This window comes from Thunnus maccoyii, chromosome 22 (genome assembly GCF_910596095.1).
Source record: "Thunnus maccoyii chromosome 22, fThuMac1.1, whole genome shotgun sequence".
Lineage (NCBI taxonomy): Eukaryota > Metazoa > Chordata > Actinopteri > Scombriformes > Scombridae > Thunnus > Thunnus maccoyii.
This window is the reverse complement of record NC_056554.1, coordinates 12,358,334-12,384,843: the sequence shown is the minus strand read 5'-3', so window position 1 is coordinate 12,384,843 and position 26,510 is coordinate 12,358,334. Positions and strand designations below refer to the sequence as shown.

The following is a 26,510-nucleotide window of genomic DNA, read 5'->3' as shown; positions in this document are numbered from 1 at the left end:
TAAGTATTGAAACCTCAGAAACAATGTGCTTTTCTGTGTGTGTCTTGAAGTTTTGCATTTATATCTGATCTTAAAAGTATGCCACCCAAGATTAAACACTGTATAAATGTTATTTAATTGACCTTACTCAGTGCAATTAGTCTGCAGGCAGAGTACCAATCTGAAGTGCCTGGATTTAATATATTTCTGATATTTAGCAATTACATCTAAATGTGCTTCACCTTGAACAGTTCTATCACCTGAATGCAGGGAATGTACCCTTATTCTTATAGACTCAGTGTAGCCACCATCTAAGATTCATGTCTTTTTACAGTTTCTTTTCAATGGAGCTACATCAGCTTGACATTGTAATTTCAAGGTTAGCAGCCATTCTGTCTCATCTGTGGATTGATGATAAACCAGCATACTTTCATCAAACACTGACTGTACTGCTATTGAGCACAAAAAGGACATCTTTGAGAGCTGTAACATTTTCTTTTGGCAAGAAATCTGATGCAGTTGCTGTAGCAATTTGCTGTCAGATCCCCAATCTCTTCAGTATCAGGAGGGCTTATTGCCGTAACTCATGATAACGCCTGGTTCACAATGCTGCAAATTGCCCTGTTTGGCATCAAACCTTCCCAACTTGTAATTATCCTGACACAGTGAAAAAAAGAAGTGACAAAAGAAGTCTGTTTTTGCAAGGCTGTTGTTTCCACAGTGATTTTAATGGGACACTTGAATATTATCAAGAAAGAGGATCTGATAGAACTATCCTTAACATGAAAACTCAGACTTGCTGTAGAAGTGCAAGCATATCTCTATAGTCAACATGCTCATCATCTTTCACTGAAGATATTCAAGTTAACAGTATATTTTTTGTACATTTCATTGCTGATCAGGGATATATTTAGACATATGCAACACTATAAACAATAAAAATGTCTGATGTTGAACGGAAATCCAAAATAAATATATTTTATTCTTTCTCCAAAGAGGCTAGAGGTGATACAAGACGATGATCTCTCCCAAACGACCACAACCCTCCCACTTCACTTCACGGCTTCCCCGGATCTTTGACGCCACTCTGAGCCCACGATGCTGACGCTGGGGAGGAAGGCTGGATCATCTTCTCCAGGAGATTCATCATACGTTCCTGCAGCTGCAGACACTGGACCTGGAGGAGGTTCTGTTGGTGCATGGCCCGGCGGACCTCCCTGCACGTCTCCTCTATGGCTCGGCTCGACCTCTTCTGTTGCTGCAGCATGGCTTGCATCACCCGCAGCTTCTTCCTCTTCATGAACAGATGTTTGTTGGCATGCCTTTTCCTGGCTGAGGTAGGATGGGAGCTGGAGAAGAGAGAGGGGAACTTTTTAGAGCAGGCAGTGATTGTGTTTTATAAGAAGGGATCCCCTCTGTGTTGGTGCTATGATCTAAAACAGTCCAGTCAGCAATTTCTGAGCATTATCAGAAAATCCAAAATAAAAAAAAAGAATCAAAGTTGTATTGAAAATAATTTAATAACACATAAAAAAACATAGAATATACAAAGTGAAATGAAAGTGATGTATAGGTGACAGGAAAGGCACCTACAGGTGTGTTTTGGTGGGGGTCATGGGGTCATATCAAGGCATAATATGATAGATTATCCCATATCATATTATATCAGATACATTTATATATAACATTTTGCATATTACCACCTGTTATCACATGACCGACATGTGATAACAAATTAAACCATCTCAATGACAACTGAGCAGCTCTATCTGCTGAAAGCTGCTAAAAGCTTCAGAAACACAGTAGAGTAAGAGAACCTTGAATTGAGATTTATTTGCCAAAAAGTTAACTCTTAACATACCGTTCACATATTTTTAATTTGAGTTTTCCTGAATGAAGGTCTTTGGATTTGGTAATAATCTGGTTCACAGAGTGTATCATTTCCTATGATACATGCAACAGGAAACACGTTACAACATGACGGAGAAAAAAGGGCCATTATCTCAGCTTAGTTGACTATGAATGGTGGATGTCAGTATATTAACATCTTATTACTTTTATGAAAAGACGCTGCGCACACACACACGCACACACACACACTCACAACAGCCCCCCCCCCCCAGCTCCTGTTACCTGGAGCCCTGTGTGTGCTCACTGTCAGAGCTCAAAGAGTCCAGCTCTTGCTTTATCTCCATTTCATCTGAGGAGCCTGTGTACTCTGGCAGGAATCCCATCATCCCTTCCTCTGCCTGGGCCACTAGGTTATCTGTAGACTGGGAGGAAGTGGACGGACCTGCAGTGGAGGCCTGAAACTCCAAAGAGTTCACCCTCCCGTTCTCCAGCGGCTTGGAGAGGATCTTCTCGATGGACTTATAATACGGCCAGTCCGGCATCTCACCACCTTCGCCGACTGTGGATTTCAGTCGCCTGTTGGAGCAAAAATAGATGTTTATAATCATGCAACAGCTGGATTTTGGAGTATAGCTGGACAACTGGATCTGCTGCACTTGCCTGTACTGGAAAGACATGTTGGTGATTTTCATCTTGATTTCCTCTTTGAAACGCTGCTCTCCGGTCAGCTGGAAAAACCTCTGGGACATCTTCTCGTACACCTTGGCGTTCCTCTTGCTCATTTTCAGTTCGTTGTGGTGTTCCTCCCATACGTACAGGAGGGCTTTCATTTCACCGTCAGTCCAGTTTGGGGCCCTCCTGTGCTTCTCACTGTGGCCTGGCAATAGGTAGCTGAAACCATCGTCTGATGCCATCTTTGAAATGGTTCTCCTGGCCTGTGCTGGCTGTGCTTTGCAGGAATAGGCTCTTTAGAGGTTGAATTTGAAAGTCTTTTACTGTGCTATAAGCTGTGTTGAGTCTGCAGTGAGGGAGTGAAACATGCAAGAAGGCACACACGCCGTTCCTGCCTGTGCCCTTCCCCCTAGCCTAGCTGAAAGAGGACTCAAAATGGGGCCTAAGGCAGGAGAGGAATCCGGTTAAAAGCTTTTAGTGGTGCGTGATGTCACCGTGACATCAAGTTGCCTTGGCAACGGTGAGGGAGGCCCTTCATTTTCCCTCCCTCTCCTCTAACCACTCCCATCCGCTCTCCTTTCCCCTCCATTCTGCTTCACTGGCAGCACAAAAAGCTTTTAGCTGAAAGGCAGCAGTGTGAGCGCACAAGATTGCTGACAGTTTTGAAATATGAGCCACCAGGGAGGGAAAAAAAAAAGAGAGCCGAGACCACGGGTATGTGTTTCCCTGGCAACAAGGCACTGGATTTGGTAGTCAGCCAAGACACTGCTCCATTTAAAAGCTTTTAATAATAGACAAGTCACTTTGAGATGGGGAGAGGGAGGATTTGCTTTATCTGGCATGATGTAGAAGAGAGGAAAACACTTGCAGCCTGCAGTTTAGATCTAAAATGCGAGCAAAAGCTTTTCAATGAAAAAACTGTGAAACACTTTATGTGAAAATGAGATGAGGAGACATCAGACAGAATGGCAACATGTGGTGATCGACCATAGGCACCCCAGCAACGGGATACAATATGCTGACTGCTGTAATCAGCTTTCTATTCATAGCTGTGGGTAGTAGACAATGGACCCCTGCTGAAGGGGTTTCTCTGACCAGTTGGAGACCCCTCCCCCATTTAGATCCCAGCAAGGGGCGGATCTTCGTCTACCCCCATCTCAAGCACCCTTATCTACCATAATATGTGTATTCCCCCTCTCCCCCAAGCCCCCTCTCTCTTTCTCCCTTTCTCTCTCCCTCCTTGCATGTTCTCGTCTTTTTTCCGAGAATATTTTTGCACCACAGCCACAAAATACATTAACAGTAAAACCCCAAACTACACCCCTCTTTCTTTCTATCATCTTGGCTCCTGCGTTTTTTTCTCCAAAAGGAGCAGAAATTGTAATGCAGTGATACAAGCCACCCATCCTCAATTCATCTTTATTAGTGCCACTAGTTGCTGTCGGCCCGGCTTAACTCAGTTTTGGCCTGATTAGACCCCCACTAACCCATCTGCTCCTCAGTAACCTGACAGGCGGCCGGTGCATTTTCATACTGCAAATTGGCAGCTTTGCCCGATCCATCACATCTGTCACTTAAGACAAACGTTAAGCTCTGCTGTTGCAGAAATGGAAGAGCCAATGAAAGTTGGTGTGAAAGGTTTTGTCCGTTTATTTTTTCTCCTTTGCCTCCAGTGTGCATTTAAAAGATCTGTGCCTCAAAATGTTCAGAAATTTGACTGGTGTGACTTTTGGGTATGGCTTCTATTTATCGCTCAAATGACTTGCTGAAGGCAAAAATTATTTTTGCAGAGTCGTGTTAGTTAGGGTAATTAAACTAAAGTAGATGGATATTTCACATAAAAATACACCTTAAAACCTTGATGCCTATATAAATCTTAAAAGTTTGCATGAATACTAATTTTTTCAGTTATTTCACTACCACAGCAGCTACCAGCACTTGTCTCTGTCAGTATAATGACAGAATCCTCTTGCTGGGGTCCATTATAATTGTGTTTTTAGTTTTTTCATTCATTAAGGTGGAGGTAATCCAGACTACTAATCCAGGAGCCAGACTAATCTACAGATAAACTGGTCATGCGCCGCTCATGTCTAGGAGTAGAATCAAAGTGTATGACAAGGCCAACAAGGATACAGCTTTCTTTTTTCATCTTAATGGTAGAAAACTGTCAAAACTGCTTTACACGATGCATGTCAAAAGATTTTAACAGTTAAGAATCAAAATGTATTATCATCTTATTTGGCATTGCACCTGCTGAGTGAACAAAACCACTCAAAATACAAGTATAATGCCATTAAAAGTGAAACTCCACGTGGAAATATGAAGTAACCCTGCGATACTTCCCATTTTAGTTAAGTGAAAGCACAAGCAACATGTCCATCATTTATAGTGGCTTTGGAAAGTATTCTTGCCTAAATTAGCAACAAAAAAATGCAAAAAAAAAAGTTTTTGCTTTGTTATTATAGGTTATTATGTGTAGATTGATCGTCAAAAAAGTCAATTTTATCCATTTTAAATGAAAAAGTTCTCTATTTCTCTGTTCAGTTCTCTGTTGGCCGCTCGCTCTCTCACTCACCCAGTCACCTACGCGCACACATTACGTACTGCCGTATTCCTTAACGGAGCTACGCTACCAAGCGTTTCCTCGGCAACGACGCGGAGGTTGACTCAAGTTTCGGAGTAGCGTTGTACAGAGTCTCCCAAACACTATTGATTTCCGAATGAATGGATATTTGGTGTTATTTTTGGCATTAAAAAAATATCTTTTTGGCCTGGCGGGGTTTCTCGCCAGGCCTGTACAATTATAAGGGAAACACTGGATAGGATATATAATTAGCTTCTTCCCATACCTGCACAGTATATACAGGTGTCTCAGGGTGTTATTGCTGAATGGTGAATTCAGAAGTAACCCGGTGTAATAAGATACACAAACACACACGAGAAAACTGATTGTTTTCATCTCTTATTTTTTTCACTAATTGTCCCATTGTATTTTATGTAAGTATGCACGTTGCTTCATACATACTGTTTACTGTAGTTAGTGTCTGCAGTCTTATTTCATCTTTTCACAAATATTTGTGCAAAGGTTGAAGGCAAATGTAATGAGGGTTTCACATCACAACTGAACAGTTTTAAAAAAACAATATAGCAGAAAACACTAAATCCATATGGATAATTTGGCTGAACCAGAGAAAAATGTCTTTTTCATGTACATGGCAAAATCTGGGTTTTAAATTTCTTGAAGGATCATTTGATGGTCTTTCGAAAAGTTAATCAAAGATGAGTCTTCAACATGTTCATAACTGAGCATGACTGGTCTGTGTGCAAAACCTTCTGGTAAATATATCTACGAGTAAAACAGCAGTTATGCATGTTGCTATGGTGAGATGTGATGTAGCGTTCACGGTTTCAGATAACCTTATATGGTTCTTAAAGTGATGAAAAGTCTCACATTTATAGACTTAAACATTACGTAATCGACATGACATTAAATGAAGGAGTAAATGTTATCTCTGAACCTTAGAAAAAACGTTTAATGCAAATTTGTGCACATAAAACACATACATACAGTACAGTGCATACAGAAAGTATCATAAAGTATAAATGCTTCTAATGTTGGCCTACATTAGTATGTTAACACATACCGTTGTACATCTCTACCTCATAACAAACCGGTCCACAACAGACCGAAAGCAAACTGACTGGACCACTTTGGCCAAAGCTAGATCCACAACAAGAGATAGTCTTTTGCACCTTCCCGATGACGAAAACTAAATAAGACAAAAACAACTGATGACCACAGTTTGTAGTGATTAGAGCATTTGAGGCTGGTGTGTGTCCTACACAAAAATACAGTAGATACAAGCTGTCTGTTTCCTTTTGAGTGCCATACTAAGTAGAAAGCTCTGTGCAAATCTGAGCTCAGGCAGGAGGTCCAATCCTAATTTACTCCTCCTAAGGGGCGGGGGGGGGGGGTGGTATAATCCATAGTAGCTTTTCTTCTATCAGTCTTTAACAATTAATGCAGATACAAGAAGACATAGAAAGCTATTAAATGTACCCATGCTCTGAGGGCAGAACAATTAAGGAATGTCTGTTTGTGATCAAATACAAAATACTTAAAATGACGTTAAATACTTAAAGAAAGGGGTTGGTAAATGGCATATAAAGTGTCAGGCAAACTCTGGTACCCGAGCAGCTTATCTTAACTTCACCTCACATCTCTCGTCTGTCACGCCCACACCCAAAAAATAACACACCATATAAAACAAGATGTCAAATTAAAATATAAAAAACATGATAGAATGGAAACAATATCGTATAATATATCAAGTATTCATAATATACAACAATACAATTTAAAAATCAAACCTAAAAAGGAATGTAGTTCTGAAAAAGTACCACTAGAGGTCAGCAAATATCCATGCTCAGATATCCAGTTATACACTTGAAATATTTATCTGCAGTGAGAAGTTTCTTCTGCTTGTGGACTAACACTTTAAAAAAAAAAACTTACAGATCCCACTTCTTTTCTTCCATTCAATTCCACATAGCAGCAGTAGTGGTAAACACTTCATCAATTCGGCAAAATTCACTTAGTTTACATTCTTGATATGAAGTCTCACAGTATGAATGACAGTTGTTTTTTTTTTTTAATCTAACACTGACTCGTATGTGCACAGTGGTCTCAAATGTCTCACTGAATAACATCTGCGATCTTGACACTGTTACTGCATCAGGAAAAAGAAAAAAAAAAAAGATTTCCCACGTATCAAAACTGACTCATGCAGTCGTAAGAGAAATTTTAATCTCAGCAAATTCTGCTGAAAACCACCAGTTCTTGTTAAGAGTTTTTGAAGTTGTTTTCCATCTCTGGTGGGAAAAGTTCTCCCAGTTTCTTTTTTTTTCAAGTTGGATTTTTGAAAATAATATGTCCAGCTGTGGATCATGTGTTTACAGACTCAAGTCTGTTTTTTCTCTTCGTTCTTGGGCGTCTCTGTTCAGTCTCTGGGTAGACACTCCTCCTCGGTGATGCCCTGAGCCTTGAGCTCCTCGAGAACGTTGTCCAAGTGGCCGGGGTCGGGGTAGCCGTGGCCCGTCAGGTTGGAGCCGAACTCCGTCTTGTGGTGCACCTCGTTCCAGATGACTGTGTCGGACTCGCCGGTGGTGCTGGACGTGCCCACGGAGAAAATGAGTCGCCGGTCCCATGCCACCAGAAGCAGCCTCAGAACCTGGACGGAGAGGTTGAGGAAGAAAAGATTTTCATGTATACTCTTCAAACTACATGTGAGGTCAAAAAGAGTAGTTTTTTTATTTACCTTGCGTCCCTTTTCGCTGTCAGGGAGGTAGCAGTGTCTGGGGAACCCACGGGCAGTGAAGGGTTTGCCTGGGTTTGGGTGCTCTGGGCCCTGAAGAGATGGAAAGTTCATTACATCATCCAAACAAAGCCAGAAATACTTCCTGCTTCATCATATTGGTGTCACATAAATATTGGTAATCTGACTTTACCTGGATACCAGGAGGGATGTTGTAAATGATGCGGATGGTTTTGCAGTCAGGGTGGCCGGGCAGCGAGTGGGGGATAACATGGTACTCCATCTTGCCAGGGGGCTGGTTGCCGGTCTTGACTCCGTAGATGGTCTTGCAGGTGGGGCACTGCAGGCTGCCGTCCTTGTTGCCATTGTTGTACATAGCAACGAGGCACTGGAGGTGGTACTGGTGGCCACACTGCGCCAGGCGGCCCACCGACTCAGCCCGGGAGATGCCTCCCACACCAGGGCCTTTGTACCCCGATGGTCCGGCCAGAGCCTCCATGCAGATGGTGCAGTCCTGAGTTGGGAAGACAAGTACGATTTATTTCTTGTCCGGCTTTTTAATTTTGCTCAATGAAAACAAATCTTTTCAAATGCTCTCCCATGTGGATGCATTTCAAAAAGCTGATCTTGCATTAAAAATGACAAAACGGAAAGTCGTTAGCATTTCAAAATGGAGACACATGATGTCATGTTGTTTATCCTAAAGCTGTTGGATCAAGTTACATAAGAATGCCCAACAGCAGTGTTTTTCTGCTGTTTTGCTGGTTCAATGTGGACACAAACCTTTTCCAAACTCACTTGAAAACAAACCCTTGACAAGATATCTTATGAGAGTAAGTAGCACTAGTGCCACTTTCACTTTGTTATTGTTGTAATATTTAACTCTTTTAATATTCAACCTCTTTTGTGCACAAGCCAAAAGATCACGTACTCTCAAACTGTTACTGTTCTTGAACCCTTTTGATTACCAGACATAATCCACGTCTGTTCTGAAAGGTCACTCTTTGGGGTTTACTATCATAAAGTCAGAATTAACCTAAGTGATGCAGAGGCATAAAATGTAGTAAAAACATATGTTGTTTTCTCCCCTATTTTTTACTCTTTTAAAAATATGACTGCTCTGTTTTGTATGTGGTCCTATCCCTGGCTACTTGTTAAGTTTTATTTGAATGAACCGGTGGCTCAAAACCATCATGAAGGACAACTCACCTCCTCAGGGGGATTGCGGACTTTCTGAAGGTACCTCTTCACCACCTCCTCAGGGGTCTTGCCTATGAAACAGAAAAACACAAAGTATGACGATCTGTTTATGAGCATACGCTGTGTAAGTCCTCATGAGGGTGAGAAAGCCAGAGCACAAACAGACTTTTTTCGTCATCAAACCCACCTTTGCGGGCCTGTTTCTTGGTGGTCTTGCGGCAGCAGTGCCCCAGGCCGGGCACAGGCTTGATGTCGCTCTTGCTGACAGGTGGAGGATGGAGCACCAGCTTGGGAGGGCGGGTCAGGCAGACAGGAAGTCCCGCTGCACTCATCAAGATGCCTGTAATGCCTGGAAACAGCCAGCAGAGGGGGGGATGTTAGACACTGTATGTGGGGTTTCCTGAGAGATTTATTATTACAAGCTCTTTATCTGGACAATCATCTGTTATCCGTATACAAATATGGGGCTTAGTGTCATTAGCTGTCTGTCAGTGAATCAGAGTCTAGTAAAGGTTTACACTAAGAGCTGAGAATTAAGACTAAACTAATTTATGGTGCAACCTTAAAGATCCTTTTTTAAAGATATATTTTACTGAAATTCATTCTGATCTGTTTAAATATAATAAGAAAAACTGTGTTTATTTTTACCTGCCAGTGCAGGGTGCACAGGGCTAGATCCATTCAGGTTCTTCACTGGAACCGTTGGCACTCTGAAACACAAGAAAAACAGACTTAAATTAATCCACACATGTTGACACACTAAAAGCAGACACGCAGCTGGCCCCGTCACCTCATCCCCAAGATTTAAGACATCGAAATCTGATGAGTCACCTATAAACAGGCCACAGCATATGCCAGTTTCTAGTTCAACGTGTCAGCAGGTTAAGGAGCTTTTGCCAAATCATGTAGAGAAACAAACAGACGTTGCTCATCACGCCTTGACATACTGTCCTATAGTGCCAGGTAGGCCACCCTGCCGTGTGAGGCTTAAGATTAGGATGCATATAGCAGCACTAGACGTTTGGCGGCTTGTTTTGCTGTTCTAGTAATACTTCTGAAGAACCCAGGAGGAAAAATATCACTAAAAACTGCACTGATTCAGAGAACGCAGAGATGCTCCTTTGCAAGACAAAGTAAACCTTTAACTCTGAATGAAATCAACTCATTTTCATTTTCTAACCACATAAAGCTTTGATTTCCCACAAAAAATGGACAGCAGCATCTATTTTCATTTAAAAATTTTCAAAAAAAGCAAAAGATGAACTCCTCAAATCAGGTGAATGAGCCCATGACAACAATACACATGCCCTTATGTTAATAAAATGTCAAACTGTCCTTAACTACTTCTGTACTGTTTCTCTGCTCATCAACAGGTGAAAACACACAAAAAACATACAGTAACAGTTTGTTATAAGCACAATAACACCTCCGCTATGACTGCCCAGTTAAAAGTGTGTACTTACGGTCTGCCAGTTTTGATAATAGTCATATTTCCTGCTTGGAAGCACCAAAGATCACAGACACAGCTCAAGATATTCCAGTAACAATTTCCACTTGTCTTCTCCTTTTTTCTGTCTCCAATCTACTCTTCAGTTATACAGCAGTGGTGTCTTTAGCCCCTCTCTTTCTCGCTCTGTCTCTCCGTCAGGACTTGTGTGCCTGTGTCACGTCTCCTTCCTCTTTTATAGGCCTAATCCACCTGTTTCCATCTGTTGACTGAACTCTGGTTGTAGGCCAGAGATACGTCACAGCAGGGATTACCTGTCCCATGTTACCACGTCACACTGCACCATAAGGCTGACAGACATCAATACATAAAACAGTATACCAACATAAACTGACAGACATCAATACATAAAACAGTATACCAACATAAACCCCATGCAGAGTTATTACAGTATGTCAACATACTGACATTAAGATTTGGGGATGATTTAATACTTAGCGATCCATGATCAATCAAAACTATCTATTAGTATTGGCCAATGTAGTGTAATGTTGGCACAACAATGTGATTTGACAATGTGTGCACCTAGGTAACATTTTTTAAAAAGTTTTCCAACATGCTTTCATTACAATCACGTACTTCATCTTTCCCCACCTACAATACTTATTGTTATTTATTTACTGTCAATTCTGTTTTAAATATATCTTTGATTAATTGTGTTTTTATCTTTTTTTTGCTTTGTTTTTATTGTTTATACGTTAAGCATACATACGTCTTTTTCTACATGTGTTTTCCATCTTTTGTAAAGCTCATTGTAGAGCATCTTTTTTACATGAAATATGCTATATAGTTAATATATATATCCTTTATTTAACCAGGTAAAAGTCTCAATGAGATGAAAGCTTCTTTTCCAAGAAAGACCTGGCCCAGAAAGCAGCATAAACATTGTTACAACAATAAACAAAAAGTGCAAACAGACAAATACAACTGTCACACACTACAAATTAGTGGACACAATATCCAGTTAATATGCAATATAAGGTCAAAAGTCTCTACTAAAAATATATATATAGTTAATATACTTATATAGCTATATCAGCATCATTTATTTTACCATACATTACTAAGTAGAGCTATAAACAGTTATGATGACTGGCAGGGTGCTCGTTTGGACTTTAAGAGAGGGTAGGTGACATCATATAAGGGTCTTTTTCAGCCAAAAGGAAGCACACTTGCTTGTGGTAGATCAATTAATTAAACAGTTGCTGTGACTGAACCCGATCATCTTAAAATATTTAAATTGTTTGATTATCTGAAAATTCAATGGAATGTCTGAGGCAAAGAAATCCAAAAGTGACCGGAAATTAGCAGATTTCACACTGTAGTGGATTATTTGGTAGTTTATCAGTAATTTCCTAAAGATATAAAATATAATCTCTTCACACTTGTTCTTATTCTAACAACAGCCTGAGGTTTAGGCTGTTTTAGCTGAAGCTATATTACATAAATGGTATATCTGGTACACATGGATGCACAACAACAATTTAAACCTCTCTTGATAAATGATGCAATGGTGACATGGAAAAACTTAGAGTCATGAGTTACTGTACTGTACATTTCCAGTACAGGACAATCTCATTACACTGGACTCTGTTACTATATTTGTTTGTTTACCAACAAATAAGGTGTCCGAGCTAGAGTATTAACTCCCTGTGTACGTGCCTTACGTGATTCACAAAGCTGAACCAAGTTGACTGGGTCAAACCTGAGATTAGTAAATAAAATTTGTATGCCAGGCAGGAAAAGGTGAACGATATGATGAAAAGATTCAAGGAGGGTGAGTTACAGCAGAGAAAGGGTGGGAAACAAGCTGAGGTGAGGAGTGTCAGCTTGTCACGTTTCTTTGATCCCGGCTAATCTTGCGGCATTAGAGCCGCCTCCATCTGGACCACTGGATGATGGAAACACACAAGCTGCGGCATATGACAGCACTTAGATACACATACACACACACACACACGCACACTCTTCTTGAATCACACCTTGAATCAAGTCTGATTAAAAAGATAAACCCTTAAAGCTGGAGACACGCTGTACTCTGCACATTCAGAAATTATGAAGTGTACGTTTTGCGGCGGTGCTACAGAACACAAAGCCTCCGCAATGACAAGAGAAAGGACCGCAACAGGTGTGCGGACCGAAGGCAACTTTCGTCACTGTGATAATCTGTGACGTTGGAGACCCCTCAGAGTTTAACATTTCACTTAGAAACCATCTGCTCCTTTTCACTGCAGAAAAACCGTTAATTCACCTATCCAACTGCTAGAAAACAAGCTTCAATTATACTTATAATGATGATATGGTATAATTGTAGCGACTGTCTTTTCAGAATACTTTGTTTCCTTCAGTTCTGGGCAGCTGTTTGAGTGTATGTCGATACACTTGTACGAGGAGATTGAAAACAGAGAGTTCAATATCAATTTCCATATCCATAAAAAAATACTGGATCAGGTTTTCTTCAAAATGTTAAAGAAGCATTCAAATGACTTACAAAACATTCAACTTTTGTTATATAAATTGCATGTTTGCATGTAATACATTAAATTACAAAAAGTCACTCTTACGCTGACTTTTATAAGTTAATTTGACTAAACTGTTTAGATAAAAATTTTCAACGAGATTTTTCTTGAAAAGTTGATTTGAGTAATTTGTGTACCAAATTCTATTATATCCCAAGTTCCATAAAGCTGCAATAATCAATATTTTTATATTGACAATGGATCAAATGACTATGTGTAATGTGAGGTGTGTCGTTTGTAGTGACAGATAATTATCACCTGATTCTGCAGCTCCAATCAGCTCTACAAAGTATTTTAGCATCTTTCAGCCCATTGTTTTGGTTTTCTGCCTCTCAGCTTTAATGTTCCGACTCACTCTCACCGCTCTTATCAAACTGGTCTCCAGCAGCAGCAGGCAACTGTTTTCCATGAAAAAAAGTCAGATAAACTCACTGCACACTATCTGTGCTGCACCAAACAGACCAGCAGTAACAGCAGTTATTGATTAGTGGGTGAACATAGTGGAGCTTTTGGCACCTGGAAGTTGTTAGAGAGCAAAACAAAGTTAAAAGGAGTGTGAATATTGGCTGCACATTGATCAGGTGGCCAGAAACACGACTCTAAATGAATCCTAATGTTGCTCTGTGTCTGCTGGATGTGTACATAGGCAACTCTTTGCTTAAATTGCTAGCTATAACAACTTTATAAGATGATAAAGTTGTGTTTACATCTTGTTCAGCTGCCACAAACTGCCCAAAAGTAAATTAACGTTGCTTTAAATTAAACTGAGGACAGCATTAATTTGATCACAGCTGAGCCAAGTGGTTGTTGATCCCTTGATTCAAAGTAATACAGTTATTTTTTACTTTGGTTTTACCAAAATGAACCAGCGCAATTCTGTAGAAATAAATGAAACCACATTTAAACCCAGTTTAAACACAAACTATTACTTACATATCACTGACACCACGTGAAAAGTGCAGTAGCAGCGTTGTTAGCAGAAAGCTAAAACATTATGTCAACTAATGAGGACAATGCTTCAAAAGACCATTACGTTACACAGTTTTTTCACCTGAAACCAAAAAAATCACTTAAATTAAATAGCTTTTTCTTTAAATTACTCAATTTATAAATGTGATACTAATTACCATCATGTAGTTTATGGATTTAAATGATAAATCTCTTATCACTGGGTATACCAGCTTCAGCCTCATGTGGTGATAGTTTTTGAATTTGGGGATAAGGCAGTAAGATGATGACAGCAGGAGCACTAAGTGGAGATTGAGCTAATAACAAGTAGATGGGGGAATCCAAGGCTGACGGGATCAGAGAGACTCTTCAACTGTGACTTTGGCTGTTTTACTGCAGCAGCAGGTACAACCATCTGCTGGACAGAAGAGTACTCTCACCTGATATGTTGAAAGAATGGGTCAGTCACACAGCTCACCTGACACAAAATACAGAGATTACTAAAGCACGTAACATTAAGCCCGCGGTATTTGGTATTAATCTGAGGCTTAGCTGCTGCTAAAATGCTGTTTTATAGAAGTTCAGCTAATGCGACGATTCAGAATGTTAGGCTACTTACACCAGGGCCACTGTTGGGTTGGCTCATATGGAAATTACCCTAAACATGTGTTGTGTGTTGTTTGTGTACAAGCAGTCATGCAGACCCGCTCCAAAAAAACAAATGTAAAGGCTGAATGTAGTTCAGTGAGACTTAATGATTGTGAGGAAACAAATGTTATAAACAGGAAGGCTATAATTGGAATCTGATGAAATCTAGATGCTAAAATTTGTAACATCCTCACCACTAAAGTATGTGGAAAACAGAAATGATAAAAACAGCAGTTTTCCTGCCTCAAAAGTCTTCTCAGTTGGTGCCTGTACATTCCAGTCATCTTACTAACCAGCGCCCTCTGGCTATAGCATCTGGACACTGTAACACTCAGTAACATGTACTGATAATAAAAACCAGTCACAGCTAGTCATTCAACACCTCAAAACCACAGTTCACACATGCTGTACATGTCAAGCCTCATAAGAGGGGGTTTCCTACCAAAATGGGTAAATGTGACATGTTAATTTACATAATCAGTTACACTTACTGTATCAGCTGATCAGTGACTGATGTTTAATATTAGTATGTTAATTTCATGCTTCCATTATCCTGAAAGCTGGTTCCAAGCCACATATTTCTGCTGCCCTCTAGGATGAAATTGCATATTTAGGTTAGGATAGTACTGAAGATTTTTCACTATTTTTGCATTTATTTGAAGACATCTCAAATTTCTGTCTTGATGTCTGGACAGTGTGTAAACTCAAAGACCTGAGCCACATCTTTTTATATCAGTCCATGTTTCAAATCTGAGTAGGCGCAAGGTTTTAATCAACAAAGTTATCCATCCTCTGCTTCACAATGGTTGCTAAGGTTACCAACCCAAGTGCTTACACAAACACACACACACACACATGCTTTTCTAATTCCCAGAAACCCCCAATTGTTTGCATGAAAACTATACACAAACTAGGTATATGCATAAACTACATGCGTGTGAGTGTGTGTATGTGTGTGTTTTTGTGAAGTAAATCCATCATTAAGTGGTTGCATGACAAATGTGTGGAAACACCAGAGAGCTCGGCTTGTTCAGTATGAATGCTCTTCATTGTTTTTCGATGGAAATGAGTGAGCCTGATGGACTTTGTCACAAAGATTAAAGGCTCATGAATGCTAATGAGCGCTGATGTCGGACAATGTGTAACGAGGGTTTCAAACAAACTGGGAATTCCTGTCTACATTGATTTTTTTCTTACAAATCCTGTTTAGTTGGGCTCATTTTGTTTCATATACAGTATTATAATGACTGATCTAATCTCTGGGGACATTTCATTTGAATAATACATGAAATATTTTAGCAAAACTTTCCTTTTCCTAATATTTTGCCTGCCTCGTGTATGATAATGGGAAGGACAAAATATTAAGGACACCTTTTAATATAATGCACTCCAGTACACCACCACCACCCACTACAACATCAATAATAAAATAGAATTATCACCTTTCTGACTATGTATAAGCTTCATAAAAGTAGAATTTGTGGCACAGCTGTTGTATTGGATAAGTGTTCCTAATAAAGTGCTTGGTGAGTGTACAAACCTGTCCATTTGCATGGAAGAGAAAATGATTCAGTAAGAAAGTCTTTTTTATACGATTGAACCTTTTTTGACAGTTTAAAGACTATTTTTAGCAAACTAAAGCACTCCTAAAACCAGGTGCTGGTGTACTATAGAGGTTGTCTACTCACCCAGAGGCGATAAGGGCACGTGACTGAGCCATGGCGATACGCTGCAGCGCAGGTCGGCTCAGCCCCGCTAGGCTGGACCGGGGTGGCAGAGGGGCCGCGCAGGCAGCAGCACCAGACGAAGACACTGGGCCCAGGACGCGGGCGGAAGGCGAGGGCGTGCAGGTGGAGGCAGCCGTGGAGATGAGAGGCGGGCCTGGAGCGGGCGCGGCAGGAGCGGAGCAGGAAGCGGAGAGGGAGGAGGAGGTGGAAGGGTGAGGGGGGGAGGTGGCCATAGATGAGAGTGTGGTGGAAGGTGGGGGAGGAGGCGGCGGAGGCGGGGGGAGAGGCGGAGGAGGGGGACGGGTGGAGGAGATGGAGAGGGCGGCGGTGGCCGAGCCAAGGAGGGAAACAGAGTGGGTGAAGCCTCCTCCGATGCCAAGGCCGGCACTGCCAACACCGCTACCACCAATGATACCTACACCTCCTGGACCGCCCATACCACTGATATTGAAGCCACCTGTCGCCCCAACTATGGATGTCCTGTGCGGGGAAAATGAGCGTGACAGGGTTGGAGGCCGAGGCAGGGTTAGTGAGTACGACCCTCCTGGGATTGAGTGGCTGCTTATTTTGGGACTAGGTGGCTTGGTCTGTGGTGGTCTCCGACCCAGAGTGTGAGCAGTCGACATGGTGCCCGCTTTGACACTCAGCACCAACATACACTGCTGACAGGCGCAGGGCTGTCCCAAAGAGGTGATGGCTGACGCAGGGAGCGCCCCGCTGGGATACGCGCTCCCATTTCCTGTCCCGCTGCTGCTCATCCTGATCCCCATGCCCACTCCAGACACATCCACCCCCAGCAGTCCTCCGTGGCTGGGAATGGACGTAGGCCCCCAGGCGTGGTGGGATTTGGGCAGCGGCCCAGACACTAACGGGTAAGCCAGGTCGGAGCGGCGCTGGATGCGTCGGCAGCGCTGCGTCTGCCCGTTGATTTGGGTCATGCTTTCGAAGTCAATGAGGTAGCAGAAACCCAGCGGCGCCAGGTCCAGCCAGGGCTGCTGACGATCTCGTGCCGCCTGGATGGCGATGCCCACGTCCGTGTCGTACGCCGTCCAACTGCCAGCGTCGTTTTCCCACTCCCACAACCAGCCCTGGCCTGGCGCTGAGGTGGGGTCGTAGAAGCTACGTCGTACCGGTCGAAGGGTACCTGAGGGCGGGGTCACAACATACAAAAAATATACATGCACATTATGAAGACGTCAGCCTTAGAAATACAGTTATATTACATTTGGATGCATCTTTGAACGGCACAATGAAGAGATTTACTCAATGTCAGTGGAGATTTCTTGACATCTGCACGACTTGCACTGTCACTATAAAGTTTCAAGTGTATATTGAGCATCTCTCTACTACTGAACTACAATCATGATGTTGAAAATGACGAGAGACAGATGCAAGAGGAGGTAAATGACTGCACCACCGCTTGCTGTGGTCAAGTAAATTACAACCCTAACAAATTCAACATATCTGTGTTTGCTTGCTAAGAATTTGGGCAAACAGGTTGCCCCTGGTAACAGCACACTGAGTTCTGAATTCCGATTGGCTGGCAGCCTTGATCCGACCCAAAGCTGGCTGGTGTTTGCTTTCCCAGGGTGTCCAGAGAAACTCTACAGAGCGCTCATACTGTAAAGCCTTTCCATATCGAATCCTGTGTCTGGAACACAAAGGGTTGCGTGGATTTCACCGAGATGTGTGAGCTTGAAGCGAGAGATGAAACCTTTTAGATGAAACCATGAAGCAGAACTGTAAAAATGTATTTTTTTTACATTTTACAGTTCGGCTTGTATCGGTCCTTTTTTTTCTGTGAGGAGCACCAGGAATAATAGTGAAAACAGGGTAGGAATGTATCTGAATGACTATTAAGTGTTTAAATACATTATGTGGGATGAAACATACAGCAAAACATATCTGAAGCCCCCTGAAAACACATCAAAAACAAGTTCATACATGACCCAACCTATATAGAAACCATTATAAAGAAAACTTATTGGAATTTGTGCCATACTCTATGTATGGCACTGTAGGCATTTACACATTTCACAGAGACGACACAAGAGTTCATTCATAAAATCCGCCCCTGTCGACCCCATTTCATCAACGACCTCCTGAAATTCTTCTCCACCTTCCTCCCCCTCTCCTGTTTAGTTTGGGGCACCCTGTCTACCCCCCCCCACCCCCCACCCCCCCACTTCAGCCTCTTCTGGGTTTGGAAAACAAACGGCACAAAAGCTTTTGTCAGCCAATGTTGAGAGAGAAGGGCAATGTTGGGGTCTCTGCCAAAGTTAGACATCTGACAATTCTCTTCTTTGTCTTACCGCGCCCTGCTTGGCTCTCTCCTCTGCTGAGCTACTTCTTATGTCCATATAAAAGACTGCAGTAGTGATGTTGGTGTTTGCAGTAAAATGTTTACTGTCGGTGACTATGACTGGACACTTCAGCTGCCACTGTGGCCTAGGTGCCAAATGCAAACATACACACATACACACAGGTCAGAATGACTCACTTTACCATTGTATATTGACATCTTTCAAAATCATGTATAACACCCCCTCCCTGTCATTTACTCCTGTAACACAATAGAGGGAAATCAGTGGAGCCTATGGGGGATTTGAGGCTCTAAAATAAAAACAACTGCATTTATGTCATTGCACAAGAGAATATTTAAATTCTGCAGAGATAAGAGGCCACTTAGCAGCAAAACACTCCCACCAAAGCATCAACTTCTGGAGCAATAATCAACATCAGGGCTTGAAAATAGAAAGTAGACACACATGAGCGATACAAAAAAAAGGCCTCCCCACCTCAGGCCCCCGGCTCCACCGTTACACCCTCCATCGTGTGTGTGTGTGTGTGTGTGTGTGTATGTGTGTGTGTGTGTGCGCGCGCCTCCTCCTCCTCCTCCTCCTCCTCTCTGCTCCTCACCTGTGTCTTGTCGGAACTGGTGCATGGAATGCAAATCGATGATGTAGGGCGAGAGGCGAGAGTCCACCTGGCCGAGGACGACACTACCACACCGCGGGTCGCTCCGGATGACTGCCTCGATGTGATGACAGACAGCCGGGCTGTAGGGCCGCCAGCGTCCGTGCTCGTTCAGCCATTCCCATACCACTACGGCGGATGCTAGTAACATCCTACTCCTGCAGAGGTGGAAAAAAATAGAAATGACAATATCGGGGGTATAAGACGAAACCGCGGGGATGGTGGACATTTAAAGATACCCTGCTGCCGCTCCGCCGTGCATCCCTGCGCACAGCGGCGCTGCATCCATCTTGGACAGTTTGCAACCCAGATGTGTCTCCTATCTGTGAATATAAATATATATTTCGGGATGACACTACATGCAAACTGTACCTTCCATGTTTGTAGTTTCGGATATGCAGCAATTAGTAGGTCCTTTTATCGCACGGCGAGGATACAGAGCGTTTCAGGGCGCAAAAAGCCGTGCAGGATGGTTGCATTTTACTCCCTATGCAGATGAGTGACGTCTACTGAAATCATTTCTCCGGCACAATCAAGTTAGGGTGAGAGGAGGGAAAAATGCAACTTGGATGCTCACGGTGGTGCGGCACTAGTGAAGTAAGTTAGGTTACTGTGACAGACCGGCTTGTGATCGTGCAAGGTTGCATTTTTTTACTCATATCTGTTATGTCTGTCAGGGAGAATGAGACTGTTGCGAGCAAATAACTTGAATATTTACCAGATTAGATCGGCTCCAGTGTCTCCAGTCAAAGCCAAATCACTGCTTGAACAGTTTGGCTGCTTTAATAATAATCCATCTGTCACTGCATGTGAGAATCTCCTCAATCTTGTGGTGAAATCCCGGGTTTCTGGTTACATAATTACTTTAATAATGTGTCACTACATTTATGTTTCATCTACTCTGACTCTGTCTTTGGTTCATCCATTATTTCTCCATTGGCTAACTCTCTCCAGCACTGGATATTAATTTGGTCAGCAGTGAGGAATAAATGTTTGACACTCGCGTGCGTGAACACTCCCACGCCTATACAGCGTCCAACAGCCAATCAGAGTGGAGCAAGTCCTCCGTTTGGCCAATCAGGAACGGCTGTTATCTCAGAATTATTGTTCACTGTACTGAAACACGAATAATAGGTTTCTATGTGTTACATATAAATTAGTAAAGATTTGACATGTGAAATTTTCCACCATTTTTTGCTAGTTTATCCGGACAAAAGAGGAGTTTGTTCAAAAGAGTGGAGATGCCGGGGATTGAACCCGGGACCTCATACATGCGAAGCATGCGCTCTACCACTGAGCTACATCCCCATTGGTTACTTTACACCCAGCAGTACTTTTTATATGTTGTAAAAGTGGCTCGGATTAATGATGTATTATTTATGTCAAATTTATACATTATAGCTACACTGTATCTCCACATAAAACGCAGAGTTTATTTGAAAAACATTTCTACATTTATTCTTTTTGTAGTTACAGTGTAAATGTGCCACAATGAAAAAAACAGCTAGCAAAAAAAGGGTGCTGGCCTTATCAGCAAACCGCTCATCACACAACAGTGAAACAGGGAAGTAAGTTAAGGCAGCTGTGCACATATCTATTGTACAGTATGGTTTTAAATTTAGCTTGTTTGTGACCTTGTAGATTTATTTCAACATCGCATCCATAAACAGCAAATACATAATGCTATAGAGCTTCAGGTTTGTAGTACATTCATGCAGTGCATTCACATATGATTGAAACTACTGATCTTTTCAAAAGGGCAACAACCCACTGTTTTAAAGTCAAAGACGGAAACTTTGACTCCCACCTTTTCTCTGACTCTCAGTACAAGAAGAACAACAGTAAAGTATGTTTTAAATTTTTATGTAATATAAAAAAATGATAAGCAATCATAAAAAAACACAGCCAACAACATACAGCAAACAACAGATACATTTGATTTTGAGCAAATAGTACATTAAAAAAGGTAAATTCTTCACACAAACAATCAAAATACAGTGTACTCTGCAAACTTATAACCGCCTCATCCATCAGTCACCATATTATCTTGGTGCCAGAACAGAAAGTGACTTAATAGTTACCATCCTATGTAGTTTTTCTTGAAATGTGGGGGGTTTAGCAAGCTTACATTCTCCATTTAAAACATACACATGATGGGTTATTTTTAGGCTGATTCCAGTATTTTTAGACTCAGTATATTTAAAGACCCCCTCCTCTCAAAAATGTGTTTTGCTTATTATATCATCACTTGGATGTTTGAGCTTCACTGTGTAGAAATTGTATGTATGTGTTAAGATTGACACTAGAAAGCTGTTTTCACATTCATCTGCTGAAAGTGGAAAGTTTCTCATTGCTCACCTTAAATCTGAGTTTAAGGCACATAGCTATGAGTACGATGTGCGACATCACGATTAGTTTGGAGCCGATCGTGGTCCAATATGCAACTTACACAAATGTGATGTGGAAACTGGCAAGACAGAAATTACTATTCAAAGCTGAGTATTTTTCCATATTGTAAAACATGTCTGAAGGGGATTTTTAAAACTGACTTGCAAGAAATAGACAAATTAAGCTTTCAATATTTCTCCACCAGAATTTTATTCCTGACTGAGGGCTTTAAGACAACATTTAGACCTTCATGTAGGGAAACTAAAACAGAATTCAACTGTGAACTGGGAGGACTGGAGCTTTTGAATGACCTCAGTATTTCTTAAATCCTGATTAAGAGCATTTCCTAAGCCTCCCTTGTATTTCATGTTTTCTGATCCTGTTCTCACAGTGCAGTCACATCACTGACGCCTCCCTCTGCTCCAGACCAGTTGGCACTTCCAGAGAACTGACTTAGGGTTATCTGCAACCCAGCTCCTCCACTTGCTTCTCCTTTACCATCCCCATCTCCTTCCTTTTCCTCCGTCTCTCCTTTGACTTCTAGCTCATCCATTAGACCGACTCTCTCCTCCGGATCCCCAAAACTTGAGTTCTCATCTGAGGTGTCACCTCGTTTTCCGTTCCTCTCACCGAAGTCCTCTTCGTCCTCTTCGCCCTCTTCGCTGTCAAACCCCTGGCTACTGTGCCCCCCCATCTGTCCCTCCTCATCTTGGATTTCCTGCATTTCCTCTCCATCCTCTTCTGATTCACTGTTAGGCCACAGCTGGACTCCGAGGCGTTCCCCCAGGAACGTCGCCGCACCTCTCACCTGGTCCCTGAGCCCCCCTTCCTTATACACCATGCGCCGGATGGTATATTTTCCTTCGCTCTCCTTGTTCAACTTCTTGTACAAGAAGATCAGCAATACAATTAGGCATAGTAGTAAAAAAAAAAGGAACAGCACAGTCGCATTGGAACTTTTATATTCGATGTCAGCCATACCTGAAGTGAAGAGAGAAGAAAAGATCATTGAGTTAGCATGGTCACACATTGAGATTTATTCATTTCTAAGAATGTCTTTGTTTTTAATGTCTGTCAAAAAGAGTAGTTTGACATTTTGGGAAATTTAGCTACCCTCTGTTTCATCAGCTTCCATACTTCAATGCAATCTCTCATTCACTATTTCTTTCATTTGTTTTTCTGAAAAAAATAAGGCATGTTACTGGGGTTTACTTTCCATATTCCAGGACAAATTGGCACAGCACTTGCTTTAAAGTCAATTTATCAGCATCTTTAGCTGTGCTGTTTAAATACTTCTACTCTGTTTCCTGCTCATTTGTCAAGCTGTGACATTTAACTCATGATAGTCTAAGGCTTATGGGAAATGGGGTTCATTAAAGGTCATTAAAACAGAAATATTGAATATGCAACAATATTATATCCTTTTTAAAAAGAAATACTGCCCTCATATACACATATCTACACAACATACTGTTAAGAAACGCTATGTTCTGATTTTTATTTGGATGTGTTAATACACATTTCAATGGGATTTTATAGCATGTATGTTTTCTATAATACTACCCCAATTTTACAAAGGACATCCTAATAGCAGGTTGACCCAGATGCTAAACATCATGTATGTGTGAACCAGGTCTGAATCCACTGCTATTTCTTTTCCAAGAGCATTAGAAACCCTCTCTGTGTCATCAAGCTTTAAATCCCACAATACTCAGTCAGATTCAATTTGGGAACTTACTGCACCTCCTTAGAAAATTCCTGTTGAGTAGAAATATCCCAATGACTTGGTGTCACAGTTACGGGTGGAATTTTGCAGTCAGGCTGCTGATACTTTCAAAGCAGTTGAGAAGTTGTCACGAGAAGGAGATCCATCGGCAACTTTACATTCAGGATCTGGAAAAAAAAGTAATGGTGCGTCCAGTTAAACATTAAAACTTTAGATGGCTTACTGCATAAAATGACAAGAATGGCTTTATGATAGATGATCTGGAACAAAACAGGAGCACATCAAAATTTAATCCTGACATAATTATAACAAGAAAGTCACCATCCATGCAGGCTGAAATGTAACCACAGGGTTATTAATGTCATATATACATACAGTAGAGATGTAACAGGAGTCTCTATTCCCTTTATCTTGTTTGACTAAGTTACGAACTGTCTGCATTGACAGGAAGCCAGCAGACCGTGCGGAGCGTTGCTGGTTTCCTGTCAGAATCATAATTGAAGCATCAGTCAGCCAGCCTTGGCAGGAAACTTTTTTACTCGTGGTAAGACACGAGCAACATGGTGTCTAAAATATAGAGACACTGGAGTCTCAGTGTAGCTCAGTGAAGCTGGCTGTTGGTTATTTTTTATTATCTTTCCTTTTCGTCTTGTTCCTTTGATTACTCAATACTAATCTGTAGCACTAACTAATTATTTTGCAATTTACCATGAAGAATTTTTTTTGTTTATTTATATACTAAAAACAGTAGTTACAAACAAGACAATATATATATATATATATATATATATATATATATATATATATATATATATATATATATATATATATATATATATATATATATATAAGTTGTCTTGTTTGTAACTACTGTTTTTGCAATATACATAATGTTTATATGCCATTAGTTTTTGTATGTATGTTTAAAAAAAAAACTTGAATTGTTGAAACACTTTGAGAAACTACTGTTCACAATGTAGAAGAACACCAAGAGTTTTGAAGAGAAAAGGATATGAAGTAAGTGCACTTAAAGCTAAAAATGCATGAGTGTCAATGACGTAAGTGGTAAATTAATGGCTGCAATACTGTTATTACGAAGCAATTTTATATGTATGATATATTAAATAAATGATTCAAGTGTCTAAACCCAGACATATACAGTATATGTCTGGGTTTAGACGCTCTTCCTTACAAGTTTAGCTCATATATGAATAAATAAGATTTTCCTCATGATTGATTCATAAAATGACAAAAAAGTGTGCAGGAAAAGATTAATTAATTACTGATCATATTTTATCATAAAGAACAAAATGTGAAAAACTTACCCGAGTTGTGAGCGGGAGATGAAGTTTGAGAGAGAACACCCAGAGCGGTAAGAGGCTGTGTCATTTAAGCTACATTTGAAAAGTGTGACAGTGTGTGTGTGTGTGTGTGTGTGTGTGTGTGTGTGTGTGTGTGTGTATGTGTCTGTGTCTGTGTAGGAGCGAGAGAAACGAGAGAGGCGCTGATGCATGAAAGTGTTAAAGTGAATATAGCTGAACCCCTTTGAGCTAGGTGGAGTTTGAAAGAGGGCAAGAACACAATTAAAGAAAAGACACAATCGAGCAGCAGGGTGACGGAAAGGAGAGATAAGAAAGTGTGCACATATAGTATTCATGGAAAGAGGAAGACATTTTTTCTTTTTACATATTTGAATTTTTCTCTTCAAGGTTGACTGCAGCACAGATGCAGGTTGTACAAAGTATACATCCAGAACACAGTACATACACTTTATAGAAATGTACAGTAAGTTCATTTCCTCTAAAACATGCCAACCTTGTACAGTCATATCTGTCTACATGTTGTCGATGACATCACAACTCCACATTAACATCAAAAAAGTCTAAATGGAAGACATGTATTCTTGACATTACATTGTATTAAAAGGAGTCTGAAAGGGTTACATGAGTCCAAGAACTGAACTATAACTTAAACACTTTGATTTAAGCCAAAAGAAAAAAAAAACATTGCAAAAGTTTAGTAAGTTAGTTGAAAGATCACATCTTTCAACTGTAGTGTGCACCTACCAAGTTCAAAAGCTAAGCAAGATGTCTGAATGTGAAACAGGCCGACCACATCCTGTTTTTGCTCGGGTGGCCAGGCAGCCACAGCCCCTACACCCAACAAATACAGATGTACAAAATCTGTACTGTAATCTTACTCTGTAGCACCCCAGAACACTATTCCATGCACATTGGTGTGAAATTTAAAAATTGAGATGCCTGAAATCATCAGATCTTCATTTTGTTTTGTGTTTTAGGTATTTTGTTGAATTTCTGCACACTCTGGAAACACCCTCACATTTCCTTTGTTATTTTTAGTTTTACACTTTTGAATTTGTGATTCTCAAATGTTTACTGATGTCTTACACTGTCAGTAAAGTTGAAAACAACTATGGTGTCTCCAATTTTAGGCTATATTTGCTTTAGCTTGGTCAGTTTGGATGGATAGCAGAACAACTCAGGCCAGATTCCTCTGAAGCTTATTTCAGTGTCGATTGCTTCATATCACCAGTGACTGAATACCCTTATCTGATGTCTTTACTGCATTAAAGCATTTTTACTTGAAACTTTGTTTACATTTGCATCCGTTCAGTTTCCCCTTCAAATCTCTTGATCCCTGCTGCTAAATGATGGCAGTCGATAACATTTCTACCCCCAGAGAACGACACACCAGGCAGAACTGAAGTCATGCATGTTTGCTCATGTGCCTAGATGTACTGATTTGCTTTCTTTCGCAATATCAAAACAGATTTTTCTGTGCCATTGCAGTAAGTTACAAACCTTTTTGCAAACTCCCAGCTGCTGTCTCTCACCTTACGTGTGGTTTTCTGTCAGCCTGCCAAACAGATCAGATTAAGCTCTGTAGTTGTGTCATATAGTTGCTCTCTCTTGTCCTTGGCCAGATGTTTCACTCAAGACAAGAGTATACTGAAGAAGTTCCAACTAATATTAAAGACTGTTGTGCAAGTATTTAACTTCTGCTTCAGTTTCACTTTTTTCAGGCAACTTATTT

The 26,510-nt window shown here is 41.0% G+C and overlaps 3 protein-coding genes and 1 non-coding gene across 7 annotated transcripts; all 4 read right to left on the bottom strand.

Annotated features, from left to right (window-relative positions):
- Nucleotides 1-976: 976 nt before the first annotated feature.
- Nucleotides 977-4,933, bottom strand: msantd1 (Myb/SANT-like DNA-binding domain containing 1). The gene is made up of 3 exons (XM_042400306.1): nucleotides 2,491-4,933; nucleotides 2,113-2,406; nucleotides 977-1,328 (listed from the first exon to the last, which is right to left on the bottom strand). The coding sequence occupies exons 1-3, from the start codon at nucleotides 2,742-2,744 to the stop codon at nucleotides 1,037-1,039; spliced, it is 840 nt and encodes a 279-aa protein (XP_042256240.1). The 5' UTR covers nucleotides 2,745-4,933; the 3' UTR covers nucleotides 977-1,036.
- A 1,075-nt stretch (nucleotides 4,934-6,008) lies between these two features.
- dtx4a (deltex 4, E3 ubiquitin ligase a) lies at nucleotides 6,009-21,633 on the bottom strand. Of its 2 annotated transcripts, none has more exons than XM_042400289.1 (9): nucleotides 20,061-21,633; nucleotides 19,286-19,500; nucleotides 16,328-17,510; nucleotides 9,666-9,727; nucleotides 9,205-9,366; nucleotides 9,027-9,088; nucleotides 8,011-8,331; nucleotides 7,821-7,910; nucleotides 6,009-7,733 (listed from the first exon to the last, which is right to left on the bottom strand). In XM_042400289.1, the coding sequence occupies exons 2-9, from the start codon at nucleotides 19,491-19,493 to the stop codon at nucleotides 7,503-7,505; spliced, it is 2,319 nt and encodes a 772-aa protein (XP_042256223.1). In that variant the 5' UTR covers nucleotides 19,494-19,500; nucleotides 20,061-21,633; the 3' UTR covers nucleotides 6,009-7,502. The 2 variants fall into 2 exon arrangements, with proteins under 2 accessions (XP_042256223.1, XP_042256222.1); XM_042400288.1 differs by lacking the exon at nucleotides 20,061-21,633 and adding an exon at nucleotides 19,715-20,052.
- Nucleotides 20,579-20,650, bottom strand: trnaa-cgc. Its single transcript has one exon. It is a non-coding gene; the product is annotated as a tRNA-Ala (tRNA).
- Nucleotides 21,634-21,650: 17 nt separating the features above from the next.
- si:ch211-119e14.1 lies at nucleotides 21,651-26,487 on the bottom strand. Of its 3 annotated transcripts, none has more exons than XM_042400311.1 (3): nucleotides 24,782-26,487; nucleotides 23,469-23,623; nucleotides 21,651-22,711 (listed from the first exon to the last, which is right to left on the bottom strand). In XM_042400311.1, the coding sequence occupies exon 3, from the start codon at nucleotides 22,707-22,709 to the stop codon at nucleotides 22,116-22,118; it is 594 nt and encodes a 197-aa protein (XP_042256245.1). In that variant the 5' UTR covers nucleotides 22,710-22,711; nucleotides 23,469-23,623; nucleotides 24,782-26,487; the 3' UTR covers nucleotides 21,651-22,115. The 3 variants fall into 3 exon arrangements, with proteins under 3 accessions (XP_042256245.1, XP_042256243.1, XP_042256244.1); XM_042400309.1 differs by having other exon boundaries at nucleotides 23,474-23,623; XM_042400310.1 differs by lacking the exon at nucleotides 24,782-26,487 and adding an exon at nucleotides 23,832-24,170 and having other exon boundaries at nucleotides 23,474-23,623.
- Between the last annotated feature and the right edge of the window lie 23 nt (nucleotides 26,488-26,510).